The 18,417-nt window shown below is 45.4% G+C and overlaps 1 protein-coding gene across 4 annotated transcripts in view; it reads right to left on the bottom strand.

Moving 5' to 3' along the window:
• SRPK2 (SRSF protein kinase 2) overlaps positions 1–13,747 on the bottom strand; it is a 97,278-nt gene extending 83,531 nt beyond the window's left edge. For 2 of the 4 annotated variants that reach the window (XM_079993634.1, XM_079993639.1), the window contains exons 1-2: positions 13,599–13,629; positions 13,332–13,434 (exon numbers count right to left, since the gene is read on the bottom strand). In XM_079993634.1, the coding sequence (XP_079849760.1) occupies positions 13,332–13,434; positions 13,599–13,614 (119 nt within the window). In that variant the 5' untranslated portion in view covers positions 13,615–13,629. Of the gene's footprint in view, positions 1–13,331; positions 13,435–13,598 lie in introns of those variants that run through there. The other 2 variants (XM_079993635.1, XM_079993638.1) reach the window with 2 other exon arrangements.
• Positions 13,748–18,417: the final 4,670 nt, after the last annotated feature.

The raw sequence follows: 18,417 nt of genomic DNA, 5'->3' as shown, positions 1-18,417 counted from the left end.
CGGCCGCACCGGGCGCAACATCTGGGGGGGCGTGAGTCCAGAGGGAAGGGACAAGTTCCTTCCTCCGCCGGGCTCCCCGCCGCCACCGCCAGCCTTGCGCCCTAGCGCGCGCGCGCCCCCCGCCGCCGCAGCTGCGCTCCACTCACTGCTCGCAGGAGCAGCCGCTGCAGCAGCGCCAACGCCGCCACCAACGCCTGGCCGGGCACGGGCAGCCTCCGCACCCCGACGCCGCTGCCATCCCCTCGGCCCAGCCACAGGCGGCGGCTGCTTCTGCCGACTGGGAGGGAGGAGAGCTCCGAGGGGCCTCGCCGCACCCTGCGCTCCCCAAAACCCTCCGAGAGGAAGCCGGCGGGCGGGCGAGGGTCTCCCGGCGGAAGGGGGCGCCGCTGGCTCCGGCTCTCAGCACAAGTCTCACTCGCGGGGGGGGGGTGTCGGGTGAGGACGGAGCGCGGCTGGAAGCCCCCGGACCAGGCCGGGGGGAGGAGAGGCGCTCGCCAAGCCCAGATCTGGAGCGCCTCGGAGCACGGGCTCCACCTACAGCCCAAGGAGAGGAGGGGGCGGGGAGGCGCCCGAGGGGAGGGGGCTTCGGTTGCCTCGGCCCGCGGGGGCTCCACAAATAATAAATTTAATAAATTCCTGCTGAGCCTTAAGGGGGGGTCCTTGGCTCCTTCGCTCGCCCCCAGCCCCAGTGGCGTAGCGTGGGGGGTGCAGGGGGGCCCGGCCGCAACATCTGGGGGGGCGCTCACACTCGAGTGCTAAAATCCAGGGGTTAGGGGGCGCAAATTACTTGCCTTGCCCCGGGTGCTGACAACCCACGCTACGCCACTGTCTGGGTGGTTTACAGCACTTTGTTTTTGTCCAATGGTATCAAACTCCTATTACAATGGGGAATGGCCTGAAGATTAGGGAGTACAACAACCCTGCAATATTATCCATTGCTTTTAGCCCAGCCTGCAATCCTAGGATGAGAGTACAGTAGTCCACAACACTCCTGTAGTGTTAATCAGTATTATACCCCTATTGAAATTTGGAGGGTTGTACTGAGAGAAATCAGGGACACGGGTGGCGCTGTGGGTTAAATCACAGAGCCTAGGACTTGCCAATCAGAAGGTTGGCAGTTCGAATCCCTGCGACGGGGTGAGCTCCCGTTGCTCAGTCCCAGCTCCTGCCAACCTAGCAGTTCGAAAGCACACGAAAGTGCAAGTAGATAAATAGGTAAATAGATAAAGAGGTACCGCTCTGGCGGGAAGGTAAACGGTGTTCCCGTGGGCTGCTCTGGTTCGCCAGAAGCGGCTTAGTCATGCTGGCCACATGACCCGGAAGCTGTACGCTGGCTCCCTTGGCCAATAAAGCGAGATGAGCGCCGCAACCCCAGAGTCGGCCACAACTGGACCTAATGGTCAGGGGTCCCTTTACCTTTTACTGAGAGAAAGTAGCCTTGCAGCACATGCCACTATTAATTTTGCAGGTTAGAGGTGAGGCTGAGGCTAGTTTGGATTATAAAATATCCCTCATGCTTTTCAGGTTGCAGCAAAGGTCAGTTCATTCAAAGTGACCCATCAGACCTCCTCCTGGACCAAATCAAGCCCTCAATTGCACTCAGAAGACTGATTGCCCATTAACATACATGCAGAGGGATGCACTATTTTGAAAAAATAAAATAAAAAACTTTGCACATGAATAACCAAATTAGAACACTGATGATAATTTAGTGTTACCAGACATCCCCGTTTACCGGGGACAGTCCCCAGATTTGTGAATAAGTCCCCGGACAAATTCCGTCCCCGGATTTTATCTAATATCCCCGGGAAACGCAGCAGTGGCAGTCTCAGCATCCCAGAGCAGTCGGCTCTGGCTGGCTTCAGAAGCTGCTCAGAAGTCCTCATATGATGGTGGCGCAGGGACTTCCGGGCTGCCTCCACCTTCCCTGACCCCAGCAGCTAAGCTGTGAAGGGAGGCTTCATGCTGCCTATCGGAGCAGCCTCCCAATTCCTACTTGCGTGCAAGCAGGAGCGGGGATGTCTCAGTTAGGCAAGGGGAAGCCTCCCTTCCCAGATGAGGGATCCCTGCCCCCTCCTGCTTGAACGCAAGTAGGAATGGAATTGGGGCTGCTCCGATGGGAAAGGAGGCATCGCGCTGCCCAGCCTCACCGCTGCCACCACTCTCGCCCTTCCTTCTCTACCTTCCATGCCTGACCCACCGAACCACTTCCCCACCACCACCAGCGAAGAACCAACAACTCAGGGGCTGCCCAGGCTCATGGAGAAAGGAGATAGAAGCCTCGGAGGAAGGGGAAACGTGGCGGTCGAGGTCGAACAAACGTGTGGCATGTATTTATGTATTTATTTAAAGTGTTCCCCGGATTCATTGAAAAAAATCTGATAACCTAATGCCAACCCCCCCCCCCCCAAAAATCTCTCTCTCAGAGATTTGGTAATACGGAATGCTGCAAATGTTTTGTTGTGACCAGGGATTTGATATACATTCCAAGAGGGTTTTGCTTAGTTTTATTGAATAGTTTTTCAATCTCATTCAGCGACTTTCAAATTAATATGTTGCCACCTAGTGGCTTGTTTTGACATCTGCTATCCAAACAAGCATGACAGTGCCTATTTACAGACAGAATGCCTATTCGAAATCTTCAAATTTTTACACTGCTACTCCTCAAATCAATTTATTTTTGGTTCTGCTGCATCAAACCAATGTGGGGATTAAATAAGTGTCTTTGAACCTAGCGTTTAAAAAATTCCCAATATGTGATAGCACTTGGGGATTACATTCTTTCTAAGGTCTTGAATGAAAAACAGTAGCTCATAAGGAAGGCTAATACTGTATGTAAGTTAGCAAATCAAAAGCATCACTAAGACAGTATGACCAATATAATCAATACTTGACACTTGAGCTTGTTTCCCAGATTTAAAAAACCACCACGGAAAAAAAGCTTGCCAGTTTTACTACCAGATCCAGCACAAGTGTTTGTCTTTCAGACAGCAAGCCTTCCCTGAATCCCAGTTAAAAACAGATTAAAGCAAGAAAAATAAGTACTTAAATCCAATTACACACTACAACATATTAGAGGGGGTGGGGACAACAACATCATACTGGTTGCTAAACCTTTCTTCCAAACAGGGGCACCATCTCCTAGGGGCTGACCCTTTTGGGGGCCCCAATAGTTTCTGGGAGGAGCCGTCCCCACAAAAAAAGTTAAATGGTGGTGAAAGCAGCCCCAGGCCAGTGCCGGAAGGAGGAGAAGGCACAGGGCTGCTACTGTGCAGGGCTCTGCCCCGATCCTCCAGGAGGCCAAGTTGAGCCGTGGCTCCTTTTCCTCCTCCTACTGCCGCAGAGGGGAAGCAGCCGTAGGCCGGTGGCAGCAGCAAAAGGAGGCAGAGCCATGGCCTTTAAAGCCGTGCTGCTGCTGTGCTGTTGCCACGTTCGGCTCCGCCATTCAGCTCCTCAGATGCCCTGATGTCATACACACGTCAGGACATCATGCACACAACATCGCATGCCACGCGCTTCCAGCCCCCCATTCTTCTTCGGAAGGTGGCTCCTATGCTCCCATACATACTAATATGCCGGAAGTTGCCAACCTGTTGGAGCCAATGGGCTCATTTGAAACCTGGGGAAATGGGTGTGAGTATCGTGCGCTCTCTGCAACTATGCACACACTTACCACAACCATACATATGCACACATTTTCACCCCACCAGCAAATGTTGTTTTTTTCTCTCTCTCTCTTTCTCTCTAATTGCTTTTTCAGGCCTAATTTTGGGACACAGGGAAATATTCCTAGAGAATGCAGCTGGAGAGGCAAGAGTTAACCTTCCCTCCCAGTTGCAATCTCTATGAAGATCAGCCCACATCACAACAATTAAGCTTTGAAAAAAGACTTCTAGTGGAAACAGCACAAGGCTTATGTCCAAGCCTAATTTCAGAGTGGGGAGGGGTGGGGGAAATGGGACCCTGTGGATGCCAGAAAAAAACCTCTGTGGGTGTCTGTGTATCCAAAAGCACCATGGTGGTGATCTATTATATTTGCACCAAAGGGTTTTTCACGTACTGCCACCAGAGATTCCTAATACAAGTGAAATATTGGCTTTCTTTACTTACCTGAATGGGATATGAATCTGTACGGTACTTGCAGTGAAAGAATAGTTTTCAGAACCACTTTTATATAGTGTATTATTTTAAATGAGAAATAATCAGATTAAGCTGCTCATTATTCTTTAAAACAAAAGCATATCAGGAAATAACTCTTCTTATAAGCAGACTCTCTTGCCACAAGCATTTCATTTGCAAGTATCAATGTATTTACTTCATTTGATTACACATAATCAACTTCACAAACTTTCTCGGTAGTGGCACCCACCCTGTGGAATGCCCTCCCATCAGACGTCAAGGAGATAAATAACTATACAACCTTTAGAAGATAGAGAAGTTTTTAATGTTTGATATTTTATTATGTTTCTGTATATGCTAGAAGCCATCCAGAGTGGCTGGGGTAAGCCAGTCAACTAGGTAGGGTACAAATAAAATTGTTGTTGTTGTTGTTGTTGTTGTTGTTGTTGTTGTTATACAAAACAACAAAAGTTGTTAATCTGTATGCCAAACAGGGAGGATGAAGAGAAATATTGGGCAGTATCCAATGAAGTGTTTTAACTAGTGCAAGGACTTTTGGCTGAGTGATGGAATTTCCTTTCCCTCTCCTCATGCATCCCCTAAATCTGTTCAGAGGTTTTCCCCAATCCTAAGAAGCAAATTTGGGGAGGTGCTAGGGGGTGGGACACATGAAGAGAGGAGAGGGAGGGGAAGTTCCACTGTGCAAGTGGAAATCCTTGCAGAAGAAAAAGCACTTTGCTGAACACCTCCCATACTATAATTGGATAATATATATATATATATATATATATATATATATATATATATATATTAGCCCAACAGGCCTCAGTTGCCTTCATTGTTGTCAGAACCATAAAACAAATTGTGAAAACAGGAAACTGCAGCATTTTATGAAGTACCAAAGAGGGATCATCTTTCCAGCATGACTTCAACAATATACGGGTATATTGACTGATTGATAGCTATTGATAAATTGATAGGTTTTTTAATAACCATAATTTGAGCATTCTGGTCCAACACCATGGAATTCTAAGACCAATGCTTTAGTTACTTAAGGCAATCCAGTTCCAGCATGTATGTCCTAAATTTCTCACTTTACTGCCTTTCAAAAGAAAAACCACATTTACACTCCTGGAAGATGTTCCAAAAGTATATGCAATGACAATAAATGCTTTACTTACTCCATACATAAACAGGTCTAAACAGAATGTGAATTTGCTTAAACTATCATAATACAAATTAAAATATAACCTTAATGTTAGAACTATTTAGAGAGAAAGAAAATTCAGTGGTCTTCACGATACTACTTGTCTCAATAAAATGGCTGGAAGGGGACCGTAAAAAGGTAAAGGTAAAGGTACCCCTCCCCGTACGGGCCAGTCTTGACAGACTCTGGGGTTGTGCGCCCATCTCACTCAAGAGGCCAGGGGCCAGCGCTGTCCGGAGACACTTCCGGGTCACGTGGCCAGCGTGACATCGCTGCTCTGGCGAGCCAGAGCCGCACACGGAAACACCGTTTACCTTCCCGCTGGTAAGCGGTCCCTATTTATCTACTTGCACCCGGGGGTGCTTTCGAACTGCTAGGTTGGCAGGCGCTGGGACCGAGCAGCAGGAGCGCACCCCGCCGCGGGGATTCGAACCGCCGACCTTTTGATCGGCAAGCCCTAGGCGCTGAGGCTTTTACCCACAGCGCCACCCGCGTCCCGCGGAAGGGGACCGTAACTGCTTTTAAAGCAAATACATCTCAAGATAGCCAGCTGAAGTTTGAATTACCTTCCAGGTTTCTAAAAAATTATTACTTTAATGTAACACTCAACTAGTCACTTACCCCGCAAATGACAAGGCAGCCCAATTGACCCCGTAACAGTCGGCAGTAGGAAGTGTTAAATGTACACACTCACACCTATGGTTGACCTGTATTAAATAAAAGTGGCACACAGCACCTTTCATTCTCTTTTCTAGCTTTAAAGAGGCACTAGAAAGCTGGATTACTATATTCCACAGAAGCACAAAGTGCATCAGACCCTCTTTTTAACTCCTTCCCTCTTTGTTTTTTAAAGGTCAGTAAACAGAGAAGAAGTTGAATCTCCAGTAGTGTTGTATAAGAGAGTGGTGGTAAACAGGAGAGAGAAACTGCCTAATTATTTAAAATGCTGACCTGCATTAGAGGAGAAATGCCACAGAGTTAGATCCTTTATACAGATAGTAGCATAGATGATGGAAACTTAATCTGCTCAAACTTCTAGAATGCCTGTGGGTATTTGCCCAAGTGCAGTATTTATTAAGAATAAATCTTCAATCTTACACAGAAGCCATAGCATTATTAGTAATGAGTTAATGTGAAATAAGAAAAGTGCAATGTAATAGCATTAATCCAAATGCACTCTAAGAAATGTGTCAGTACTCAGCAGGAGTAAGCCAGTGCTATAAATAACAGGTTTCACTGTAAAACTCAAACTGTAATGTGAAAGGAATAGGATATTTATAAATAAATTCATATTAAAAGAAAGTATCAAACAGCTACAGAAAGCTGTTTCTTCTTATTACTGAATATATCAGAGTATTCCATTTGGCTTCTAAATAGCTAACAAATACATAAAAACATTGTTTCATGCTGAATAAAACTATTTTGGCATAGTTCAAGAAAAATATACTTAACAGCAGTTCACCAACCTTTTAGTGTAAACTGGGCCAACAGAGCTCACTCTCATTCCATTAAGAAAAGACCCATTCAATCTTTCCCCATGTAACTAAAACACTTATTTCCTTAATGTCTCCTGCTCAACCCATTTAATCAGAATTTTAATTTAAACTTGTTTAAGCTTGATTCAACAAGATTTCAAGATGCAGGCAACAATTATATATATGCATGTTAAAAATCACGTCTCTTCAGATTTTTATTACTTTGAATTTCTAGTATTTAAACCAGAAATTTATTTAAGCACTGTCCAAGACCCAGAATCTTCTCAGTCACTACAGAGCAATACCACAAAATTGAGACATCCAGCATTATTTAAACAGTGGTGTAAACAAACATAGAAAGTGACTTTTCTGTTTACACACAGCATTAGAATTCAGATGGAGAAACCAAGTGTCAAACCTATGAATAACAGTTTTCCAGCAGACAGGCAGCACCTTCAGTGCAGATGAGGCAGGAAGAAAAAATACTAATATATGTTGAATCAACTCATTTGCAGTTTAATCCTTCCACTAATACACCCAGCAGGAACCCTCACCACTAATCCTTGCCTCATTTTCTATGCACTCTCACAACATTTGGAGCAAGGCACCGTTGTGGGAGAAAAGGATTTGACCACATGTATGTCAATTTATGTTCACTATTGCTTGATATATATCACATGGGAGCTCAATATACACGTAATCTATGATTGCCTCTGATGAATGTTTAAAGATTGTAGGCATGCTGAGCCCTGAACCACAAACACACACACAGTAATACCTGCCAACACTGCAGAAAAACTGCAAAGCTTTCTATTGCTAATGCACATAGATCCCGTTTACCAAATACAATGTGTTCCCTGGAAATGATTTTGTTAGGCAAGTGTTCACATAACAAGTCTGCGATTTCCATTATTTCCTATGAAAATATTTCTAATCGGGGATTTGTCTGCTCTCTTTCCCCCTCTCTCCATGGTTCCTTCCTGAAATGGCTGTAGCAAATCAGCAAAAGAGAGGCAACAGAGGGGGAAACTGATTTGTCCTCTCTTTACTGATCCCTGATTTGTTTGATTTTTCCTGCTCTCTGATTTGTCCAATCCTGCTCCCCCACTCTGTGGTTTCTGTCCAAAAATGGCTGCTGCCAACTAGCAAAGCACAAAAAGGGAATAAGGAAATCAGCTGTTCAGATAAGTGAATCTGTGGAGTTTATAGCGAAGTTTGGGCAGAATTTTATAAGTATGAATAAGTGAATTTTCTGATAAGAGAGTGGGCAGATACCAGGACCTGCGTGTACATGCTTTCCCCTTCTGCAAAACAGAACATATGAACAACCTAAGTAGTTGAACAAAGCAGTGACAAAGTACTATTCATTTCTTGAAATACAAGTAAATAATTTAAAGTGATTTTCAGTCAATAAAATGGAACTGATTATCGAGAATAATAATTTATCTCAGAACATGGCCAACATTATTAAGATAGTTCATATTAAAAGGGTTATATGAATTTTCATAAAGGGAGTTATTACATTAAAATAAAAGAATTTTTAAAAATCAACATTGTAAGTATTCTGATGAAACCTCATAACATTCCATAGAAAGGCATCCAAAAAAACAAATTACACAACTAAATGTATTAAATGAGTGGGCAAATGTATAAAATTATTGACAATGCACAGATATTTAATAGCCATGTTCACATGTACTGCCATAATTTAGCATTATATGAGAGAGCCTTAGAATTATACATTCTCTGGCATGGTCACAGAAGCTGAGAGGCATTATTAACGGAACACATGGTAACAAAACTGCACAAGGAAACTTGTTTTGGACATTAGTGTTGCTATTCTTTTGCTTCGTGGTTAAAACATTTATCTTTGTATAATACTGGGTCAGATTCAATCTGCTAATATTATTTTTCAAACTAAGGATCAGGTAGAGGGAATCTCTTAAAACGAAAATGTAATACAAGCAAAAAAAGTACTATGGATCTTGTGACAGGGACCTCTAGACAACAACTATATTTTGTTTGCAATAAATAAGCTAGTCCTGTGTATTCAATAGCAAGAGTCTTTCTCTAAACATCAATACTGTACATTTGTTTCTCAGGAAAAAAGTGTTTTGCGAAGCCTCTTGATTTCAGCAGCAATACTCACTAGAAGATGGGAGTCAGCCTTCTTGTAACTTAATGCTGAGCGAGACATTTAGGGCCAATTCTATGTCACAGTTGCACTGGCAAGGGTAGTATAGCCAGATATGGTACTCTAAGACAACAAAAACAAACGCTATACACTGGGACAATGAGAAAAAGGAAAGAAATCCAAGAGAATAGATGTACTGTTTATAGCATAACGGATAATAACTACAACTTCAAAAAGCAAAATGCAACTGTCTAGAATACAAATTTTGTGGTAACAGGTTGCACTAATCTATAAGGTGACCACCCAATGGACTCCAAATCTTGTGGAACATCTAAAAAAGAATTAAGCAGTGGTCAATCCAGCAGGAATGGTGACAACACAAACTCAGCAGAATTTGTCCTGGGAAAACACAGTTACATTGAGGACAAGTAAATTTCCCCAAAGAACAAATTGTAAACATTCTGATATGGAGTAGTGGAGGATTATAAATTAACAAAAACATTAATCATGTAAAAATGACACACTCAAGAGGAATGACTCTTTCCTAAAAGCAGAAGTCTTCTATTAAGAGGGAGACGATATATTTCACACAAATATAGAAATATCTCCAAAGAACCCAAGAGACAAGGGATAGAACAGTGGAGATGGTAAAGAATAACCAGAAGGAGAGACGGTACATCAGACATCTATGTAAAATAAAGTTTCCTTATAAAATAAGACAGAGATTTGTTTATTCTGATTTCTGGAAATAGCACTCAACAGTATAGAAAAGTTGTGTACACATTACTAGCTTAAAATGCACATAAATTGTTCTATTTCTCAATTCAGATTGAAGCTGAGGGGGAAGCATAAGAATGCCATATTTCATAAGAAACAAATAGAAATGATACAGGATAGATATGGATTGTGCCTAATGTGTATACACCACTTTCCCAACCAGGGATAAAAGTACACTATGTACATATTAACTGGGTGTACAAAGCTTAAAAGAATAAAATTAAACATAAGCACATCCAAAAAGTCAAAACATTAAAAATCAAGACATAAAACAGCAGCTAAAATTTGAACAGTACAGCTGGCAGATTAACCTGGTTAGACTAGATGACCCTTGGAGTCCCTTCCAACTTTACCATTCTAACCTTAGGCCATAGGCTTGTCTGTATAAAAATGACCTTGCTCGGTTGGGAATCAACAAAAGAGAGAGAGCTTAAAGAACCTATTGAAAGAAGAAAGTTTAAAATATCAGGTGCAGCCACTGAAAAGGCCCTTTCATGTTTTTGGCAGGTCAGAGAAAGGCCTATATGGAAGATTTCAAAGTTCTGGTAGTCTGGATAAACTTCAGTTTGTTTGCTCTCATCCAGTCCATTACCAGCTCCAGGCACACAATTACAACCATCTCCCTGGATTGAGATGCACAGGAGAGACAGAAGCTTCATGCAAATGTTGACTTGCCTGAAACAACAAGATGGGATACCAAGAGGCAACAGCCAGTATCAAAAAAGAAATTCTACCAGCACCATCAGGAAATAAACAAAAACTGCAGGAAAGGGGTGATGTTACTGAATGCTTCTCTAGACAAAAGAAAGATTGATCTCGAAAGCTATAATGTCAACGAGAAGACTAGGCTACACCACCTCTCCCTCTGTGGAGGAAAAGCAATCAGTAATTGAATCCCTTCAATAGTGTCTGAAGTTGTGCAACCGGGATACAACTTGACAACTTCAGCAAGAACTAGGCTACAGAAATATGAAAAGTTATCCTATTAGTAATATGAGTATCTTATTTGAATGACTGAAAGGTACATAGATAATGTAGCAATTAGTGTATAAATACATACTACTGAAAAGAACTATGAAACACCTCTATTCAAATACAAAAGATACAAAAATTAAAGCAGACTAAAAAAAAATTGTCCAGTACAGCCAGCTGTGCGGTAAACATGCACTTGAAAAGGAGTTCCTAAACTGGTTTCAAATGCTCCACAAGTTTAATTCTGCTTGAAAACAGCACATCTATATATATGTATATATGTATATATGTATGTATATATATATGTATATATATACACACACACACACACACACTGATTTTAATTGTATTTTATTGTTTCTTCTGTGTCTTCTATTTTATTTATTAAAAATTTATTCTATAGAATTCAAGTTGTAATGCAATAAATGCAATGCAATAAAATACATATACAGTAAAAGCAGTAAAAATATAATTAAAAATTATACTGCATCTAACACAGCTCACACAGTGGTCCATGGGAAAGAAGTTTTGGTACCACTTGACTGATGGCCCAATGGACATAGAGCTAGACTTCAAAACTGAGAAGTCTCAAGCACAACAACAGATTGTTTTGGAAGGCTAGCCATTCTTGCTCCATCTTAGTTCACCACAAAAACAGTGACCTAATTCATAGAATTGTTTTCAGACTGAAATAAGGAAGTGCTGTAACCGGTCATCAGCCTTAGGGCTGGGTATAAGTATAGCATGATGTCCGAGGGGGAGTGTTATTGCTTTGTTTTTGTTTTATTATGTATTTTGTTTTTATGTATTTTGTTTTCCCATTTTGTACTTTGTGCTATGAAGCACCCTAGGATTTCAGATGCAGGGTGGCATACGCATTAATCCTTAATGCATACATGCAAGAACATCAGGAAGGGTAGCATACGATTGCAAGGAGCAGCATGAGAAAAGAACATGTATGCACAATTTGCAAGAGCCGATATGTATGGAGGAGGAGACGGGAGGGAGAGAGAGAGGGGGGGGCTGTTCTGGAAATCCCAGCATCAACTCGTCTAGCGAGCCTGACCCACAAACACACGGAAAATCCTCCGTGCCTGTTGAGATCCGGCCGCCCTGACAAGAAACGGCTGCTGCGGCGAGAGGCGCAAACACGCAAATATCTGTGTCAAATCTGTGTCCAGGGCAGCTGTTTACCAGCTCCATCTGGTACGTAGGCTGAGACCCTATCTGCCTGCGGACTGTCTCGCCAGAGTGGTGCATGCTCTGGTTATCTCCCTCTTTGACTACTGCAATGCACTCAACGTGGGGCTACCTTTGAAGGTGACTTGGAAACTACAACTAATCCAGAATGCGGCAGCTAGACTGGTGACTGGGGGCGGCCGCCGAGACCATATAACACCAGTCTTGAAAGACCTACATTGGCTCCCAGTACGTTTCCGAGCACAATTCAAAGTGTTGGTGCTGACCTTTAAAGCCCTCGGTCCAGTATACCTGAAGGAGCGTCTCCACCCCCATCATTCTGCCCGGACGCTGAGGTCCAGCGCCGAGGGCCTTCTGGCGGTTCCCTCATTGCGAGAAGCAAAGCTACAGGGAACCAGGCAGAGGGCCTTCTTGGTAGTGGCGCCCGCCCTGTGGAACGCCCTTCCAGCAGATGTCAAAGCGATAAACAACTACCTAACATTCAGAAGACATCTTAAGGCAGCCCTGTTCAGGGAAGTTTTCAACGTGTGATATTGTACAGTATTTTTGGTTTCTATGGAAGCCGCCCAGAGTGGCTGGGGAGGCCCAGCCAGATGGGCGGGGTATAAATATTATTATTATTATTATTATTATTATTATTATTATTATTATTATTATCCCCAACAGCGCCAGGAAAAGGAAAATGCGTGTCAACGAGGAGGCAGAAAATTTTTAAAAAAGTACGGGCTCCCAGCCAGTGGCGTAGCGTGGGGGGTGCAGGGGGGGCCGGCCGCACGGGGCGCAACATCTGGGGGTTAGGGAAATCCACGGGTTAGGGGGCGCAAATCCACGGGTTAGGGGGTGCAAATCCATGGGTTAAAGGTAAAGGTAAAGGTACCCTTGCCCGTACGGGCCAGTCTTGACAGACTCTGGGGTTGTGCGCCCATCTCACTTAAGAGGCCAGGGGCCAGCGCTGTCCGGAGACACTTCCGGGTCACGTGGCCAGCGTGACATCGCTGCTCTGGCGAGCCAGAGCCGCACACGGAAACGCCGTTTACCTTCCCGCTGGTAAGCGGTCCCTATTTATCTACTTGCACCCGGAGGTGCTTTCGAACTGCTAGGTTGGCAGGCGCTGGGACCGAGCAGCGGGAGCGCACCCCGCCGCAGGGATTCGAACCGCCGACCTTTCGATCGGCAAGCCCTAGGCGCTGAGGCTTTAACCCACAGCGCCACCTGCGTCCCTTAAATCCATGGGTTAGGGGGCGCAAATTACTTGCCTTGCCCCGGGTGTCTGATAACCCACGCTATGCCACTGCTCCCAGCAGCAGCAGCCGGCGCGACTTGACACCGCGAGGCGGGAGAAGAGTTTGCCCGGGACGGAGCGGGAGGAGGCGCGCTTCCCGGAGGAGGCGACGGGGCCGCGCAAAAGGCGCGCTCCCCCCCCCCCCCCAAGGGATAAGAAACTCACTTTTTGTGTGGCGGCGGCGGCGGCGGCGGCGGGTGCTTCTCTTTCCTGCCGGGCGGCGCAGGGTGCTTGGCGCGGCGCCTCCGGGCCTGCAGGGCCAGCACTGCTGGGCGAGAGAGAGAGAGAGGGAGGCTGGTGAGGGGAGAGGAGGCGGCGGCGGCGGCGGCGGCGCCTCCCGCTCCCCGTGAGGAGAAGGACGGGGAGACCCCGCCAACCCCGCCGCGTCCTCTGGGGACGGCGACCGCCCGCCCGCCCGCCCGCCCACGGTACCTCTCCGGGAGCTCATTGCCGAGGACACCGCCGCCGTCGTCGTCGTCGTCGTGGGGCCGTCGCGCCCAGCGCCTCACGGCACATCGGCCCCGCTGCTGCTCCTGCTGCTGCTCCTCTTCGCCGGCTGAGGAGCAGGAGCTCCCGGACTCGGCGCGCATGCGCAGTTGGCCCGCGCCGGGCGGGCGGGCGGGAGGCGGCGCTGGGGCCGGAGGGGGATGGTCGCTAGGCAACCGGAGGGAGGCCTAGCGAGGGCGGCAGGTGCCTGCCAGGGAAGCCCGAGGTTTCCTTCCCCGTTGGCGGACGCTGCTGGCTTATTATTAAACCCGCGCTTCTTCTGTTGCTGGTGTGCCTGAACCACGTGGGCTGAGTGACAGAAATGAGCAAAAGTGGGCAGCCCTCGTTTCTGGAAAGCAGTCGCTTAAGAACGTACGCGCATGGAAGAAGATTGGGAAAAATTTGAAGTATATCTTCAAAAATATTGTGAAATTAAGGACTGTTAGAAAGTTGTTGGAAAAAGAAAATTAGGTGGTTTTGGTGGAAATGATATAAAGGATTAAGTAAAAATGAGTTGATGAAATTGATGAAAGAGAGGACGTTAACTATAATATATTAAATTAAATTACTTAAATGAAAATAAGGTTGGAAGGATTTGCTGAAAAAACGATTTGAACTAGAATACAAAATTGGGAGGTGTGAGGAGGTCAAGGAAATAAGTAAAGGAAGAAAGTTATGTAAAGGTTTAATCTGTTCTTTTTCTTTTTTAAGCGAATGTATTTTTTTAAATTTGTTTTTTCTCTGTTGTATTTTTTTTGTATTTTGTATTGTTTTTCTTTTTTCTCTTTGTAACTCTTAAACTCTGAATAAATATTATTTAAAAAAAAAAAGAACACGTGGGCTGAGTGACAGAAATGAGCAAAAGTTGGCAGCCCTCGTTTCTTGAAAGCAGTCGCTTAAGAACAGACGTGCATGGTTTCGTTTCGTTTGCCACCTTTCCACTGTTCAGAGCATGCTCACAAAGTGGAATCGTGAAGTTGGAAAAGGACCACGAGAGTCATCTAGTCCGACGCCGTGCAATGCAGGAATCTTTTTGCCCAAGGTGCATAGCTGTCAACCGTCCCTTATTTGGCGGGAAACTCCCTTATCCCAGCACCGTGTCCCGTTGCTGTTCCTTATTGATGATGTCCCTTAAATTTCCCAGGTTTCATGCTCGCCCGGCTCAGGAGGGAAGCAGCGGCTCAGGGTCCTCCGCCATGCGAGAGAGAGCGCGCATGAGCTGCCGCGTCTCCGTCTCTCCCTTTTCCCCCTCGGGCATGTCGTGAGGAGACGGATGGCGGCGGGCGGTCAGGCAGCCCCTCTCTTGTGAGATTTCCGCAGCTCTACCAGGGGAAGCCGGCAGCAGCAGCGGCAGCTGAGGAGGCGGCCTGAGGGAGGAAGAAGAGGAGGGGATGGGAGGGACGCAGAAGGGCAGCGCTTCAGCAGCCGCCGCAGCGCCGCAACCAGATCATGCTGGGCTCGCAGGCGGCATGGGCGAGAGTCTCTCTCCCTCCCTCTCTCTCTCTTGGGTGGGGAAGGGGCAGTGGAACTCCTTGCGCCAGGACGGCAGCCCCGATGTGCTGCTTAGCATACCCTCCAACCAGTGCAGCATCTTAATGTAGTGATTTCCCCCTCTGCATCCCTTTCATAACTCTATTTTTATAAATCATTTGTCCATCCATAGTTCAAATTTTTACTACAAGATTTCTGTCAATCCTACCAATGTATGTAACTCTTTACAATAGCTTTTCAACTAAATTATAAACTTTCCCCATTCTTTATTAAAGAGGTCCTCTTCCTGGTTTCTAATTCTGCCTGTAAGCTTTGCCATCTCGACGTCGTTCATCAGTTTTGTCTGCCACTCTTCTTTGGTCAGAGTTGTAGATCCTTAGGATCATTAGTCCAACACCCTGCAAAACACAGTCAGTGGCAGCAAAAGCAGCTTGGCTCCATCAGTGCCGGATTTCTGTATAAGCTCAGTAAAATCCCTTATTTTGGCTGCTGATCCCTTATTTTCGAGGCTGCTGGTCCCTTATTTTCAAATCTGTAAGTTGACAGCTATGCCAAGGTGGGGCTTGAACCCACAACCCTGAGATTAGGTGTCTTCTGATCTACTGACTGAACAGTAAATAAAACATTTTTAAAAAACACAACCAAATAGAAGTTCCACATATATCGCAACATGATCGAAAATGCAAAAAGCCAACAGCAACGAACACTACCTAAAAACCCAAACAACACCCCAGCGCATTGCTGAAGTCAGTCAGGGTCCTGCCTTTTGAGGTCAGGTATAAAAAAAGCCCTGCAAAACAGGGAGTAGGTCTTCCATTTAATTATAACACTGCTTTCGCATATGCAGAGTTATCATTAGTTTGCAGGTGGATTATGTTTGGCTTTACAGAAGGCTCATAGTTGAGTGGGTAGAGCATATGCCTTGCGTGCAGAAGGTCTCAGCTTCAATTCCTGTGATCCTTAGTTTCATTACCTTCAGTTGTAAAGAGATCTCAGGTAGCAGGATTGAGATGATCTCTGCTTAGACTCCCTTGCCAATAGACAAAATAGCACATAAGGCAGCTTCCTATGGTTGTATATGAACTCTAGAGCGCCATGCGATAACCATTCATGTGGCAATTTCTCCTAGTTATCAAAAGCATGGAACAGCTGCATACATTTTGCACACCATTGCAATACCTAATGTCACTGAGTTTCCTGTGGCTTGTAAACAGTAAAATCCAGCGTGTATAGACACCCTAGATACAGATCTCTTGCCTTGGTGAAGGAGTCACTGCCACAACATATTTTGTGCCAGGGCAGAAAATTCAAATGGTGCCCATCATAGTGGTTGAAAATAATAATAGACTAAAATACATAAGAACATAAGAGTCTGCTGGATCAGGCCAATGACCCAGTGGCGTAGCGTGGGGGGTGCAGGGAGGGCCAGCCGCACCGGGCGCAACATCTGGGCGTTAGGGTTAGGGGGCGCAAATCCACGGGTTAGGGGGCGCAAATTACTTGCCTTGCCCCGGGTGCTGACAACCCACACTACGCCACTGCAATGACCCATTTAGTCCAGCAACCTTTTCTCACAGTGGTTAACCAAATGCTCACAAGCAGAATTTGAGCACAACAGCAATCTGCCTAACTGGTATTCAGAGGTTTGCTGCCACTGATAGTGGATGTGGATGGAACATTACCATCATTTGCTGCAATTTAATTGTACCCCAAAGCATACTACCTGAGGAATGCCACCTTGCCTGATGGCAGTAGGGCCCCAATCTCAGCTGTCACCTGCGTGAGGGTCAAAATACTTAAGATGCCAGAAGATCCATGAGTGGGAATACAGGTACTTCAAGATTGTTGCTATTTTCAGGTGGTATTCCGTTATATGCTGGCAAAGTAAGTTTGCTCATATACAGTTGATTGGCAGGTCTTGTGCAATGACAGGAAAATGCACTGTAAAGTGAGAAATAACATTTGCTTTGATGCCACATCATCCAACCTCCCTACAAACAAACCAGGTTGATTATTCAATAAAGAGATCACCTGGAAGTGCCCTGGGTCTCTTTGTGAGTTTTGTCAAAGGTACAACAGCAGGTGCAGATGTCCGGATTTGGTTCTGGACCACAGTACTAAGGTTAGGAATCACCTATGCCATTTCCCCAAATTAAATTGCCTCCTAAAGTTGCTGTTTGCCCCATGAGGGGAAGTTACATGTGAGGAAAGGGTTGGCCTCTCTCCCTAACTGTGTGTGGTCTGATCTGAATTGTCATTCCATTTCCCCACCCCCATGTTCCCTGTTAGCTTTGGGAAAATCCACAGGAGATCAAGTCACCCATTTCCCATCATCTAGTCTAGTTTGGCCAACAATATACAATACCAACATTGGCCCAAGGCTTAATTGGAATGACCAAAGAGCTCCATAAGTTGTTTTTACACACTACATCCTACTAAGACAGCTGAAAATTGAATTTTGAAAACACAAGAAGCAATTTTAATGTACTAAGGAATGGACTTTGCACGGTGGAAGAGGAGGGGTCCTGGTAGCCCCACGTTTCTCTCTCTCTCAGTCTTCGCCTCTGGCTCACCTACAAAGGAAGGTCGGCATCATTGCAAGGATAAAAGGAAGACAAGCGGCGCTGTAGAGTTTAGGGAGGGTTTGGTGTTTTTCTGTCAACTCATCACAACCATGAAAAGGGCAAGAGCTGTCCGACCCACCTTCTGCCTTTGCAGTTTGGAGGAGGAGGAGGAGCTCAAAAATGTGGGAAAGGCATTCTGTTTGAAGTCCAAATGGAAAAGGGGACACTTTTGTCCAAAAAAGGAACAATCCCGTTTTTCTAGGGACGAGTGGCAACCCTATTGGTATCCCAAAATAGCTACTAATACAGTGTGATCATACCTTGCATTTATGCAGTGCAGGTAAAGTGTTCAACATGCTTAGCATGCCTTATTTTGGTTCTTAAACAAACATATAAGAAATTGTCCCCATACGGGGAGTGAGGACTCAGGAGCTGAAACACTTGTGATTTGCCTGGGGTCATCCAGTGAGCTAATAGCGGAGGTGAGGTTTTAATCTGAACTTCACACTTTTAGTTACTTTGGTGCTCGTATAATACATATAATACAAGCCACATTAGCACATATTTAACTGAACTGTAATACATAGCTATGGTCTGCCATAGTGATTAAAACAGGACACATCAAAAGGCCACATTGAATATATAAGCAGCCTGGCCACAGCTGCCAGAACAGCCAAGTTATCCTAAATCCACTATCACAGGAGCAGTCC

Source organism: Podarcis cretensis, assembly GCF_951804945.1.
Source record: "Podarcis cretensis genome assembly, chromosome: 10".
In the NCBI taxonomy this organism is placed as follows: domain Eukaryota; kingdom Metazoa; phylum Chordata; class Lepidosauria; order Squamata; family Lacertidae; genus Podarcis; species Podarcis cretensis.
The sequence above is the reverse complement of the archived record's forward strand: the minus strand, read 5'-3'. Positions and strand labels throughout refer to the sequence as shown.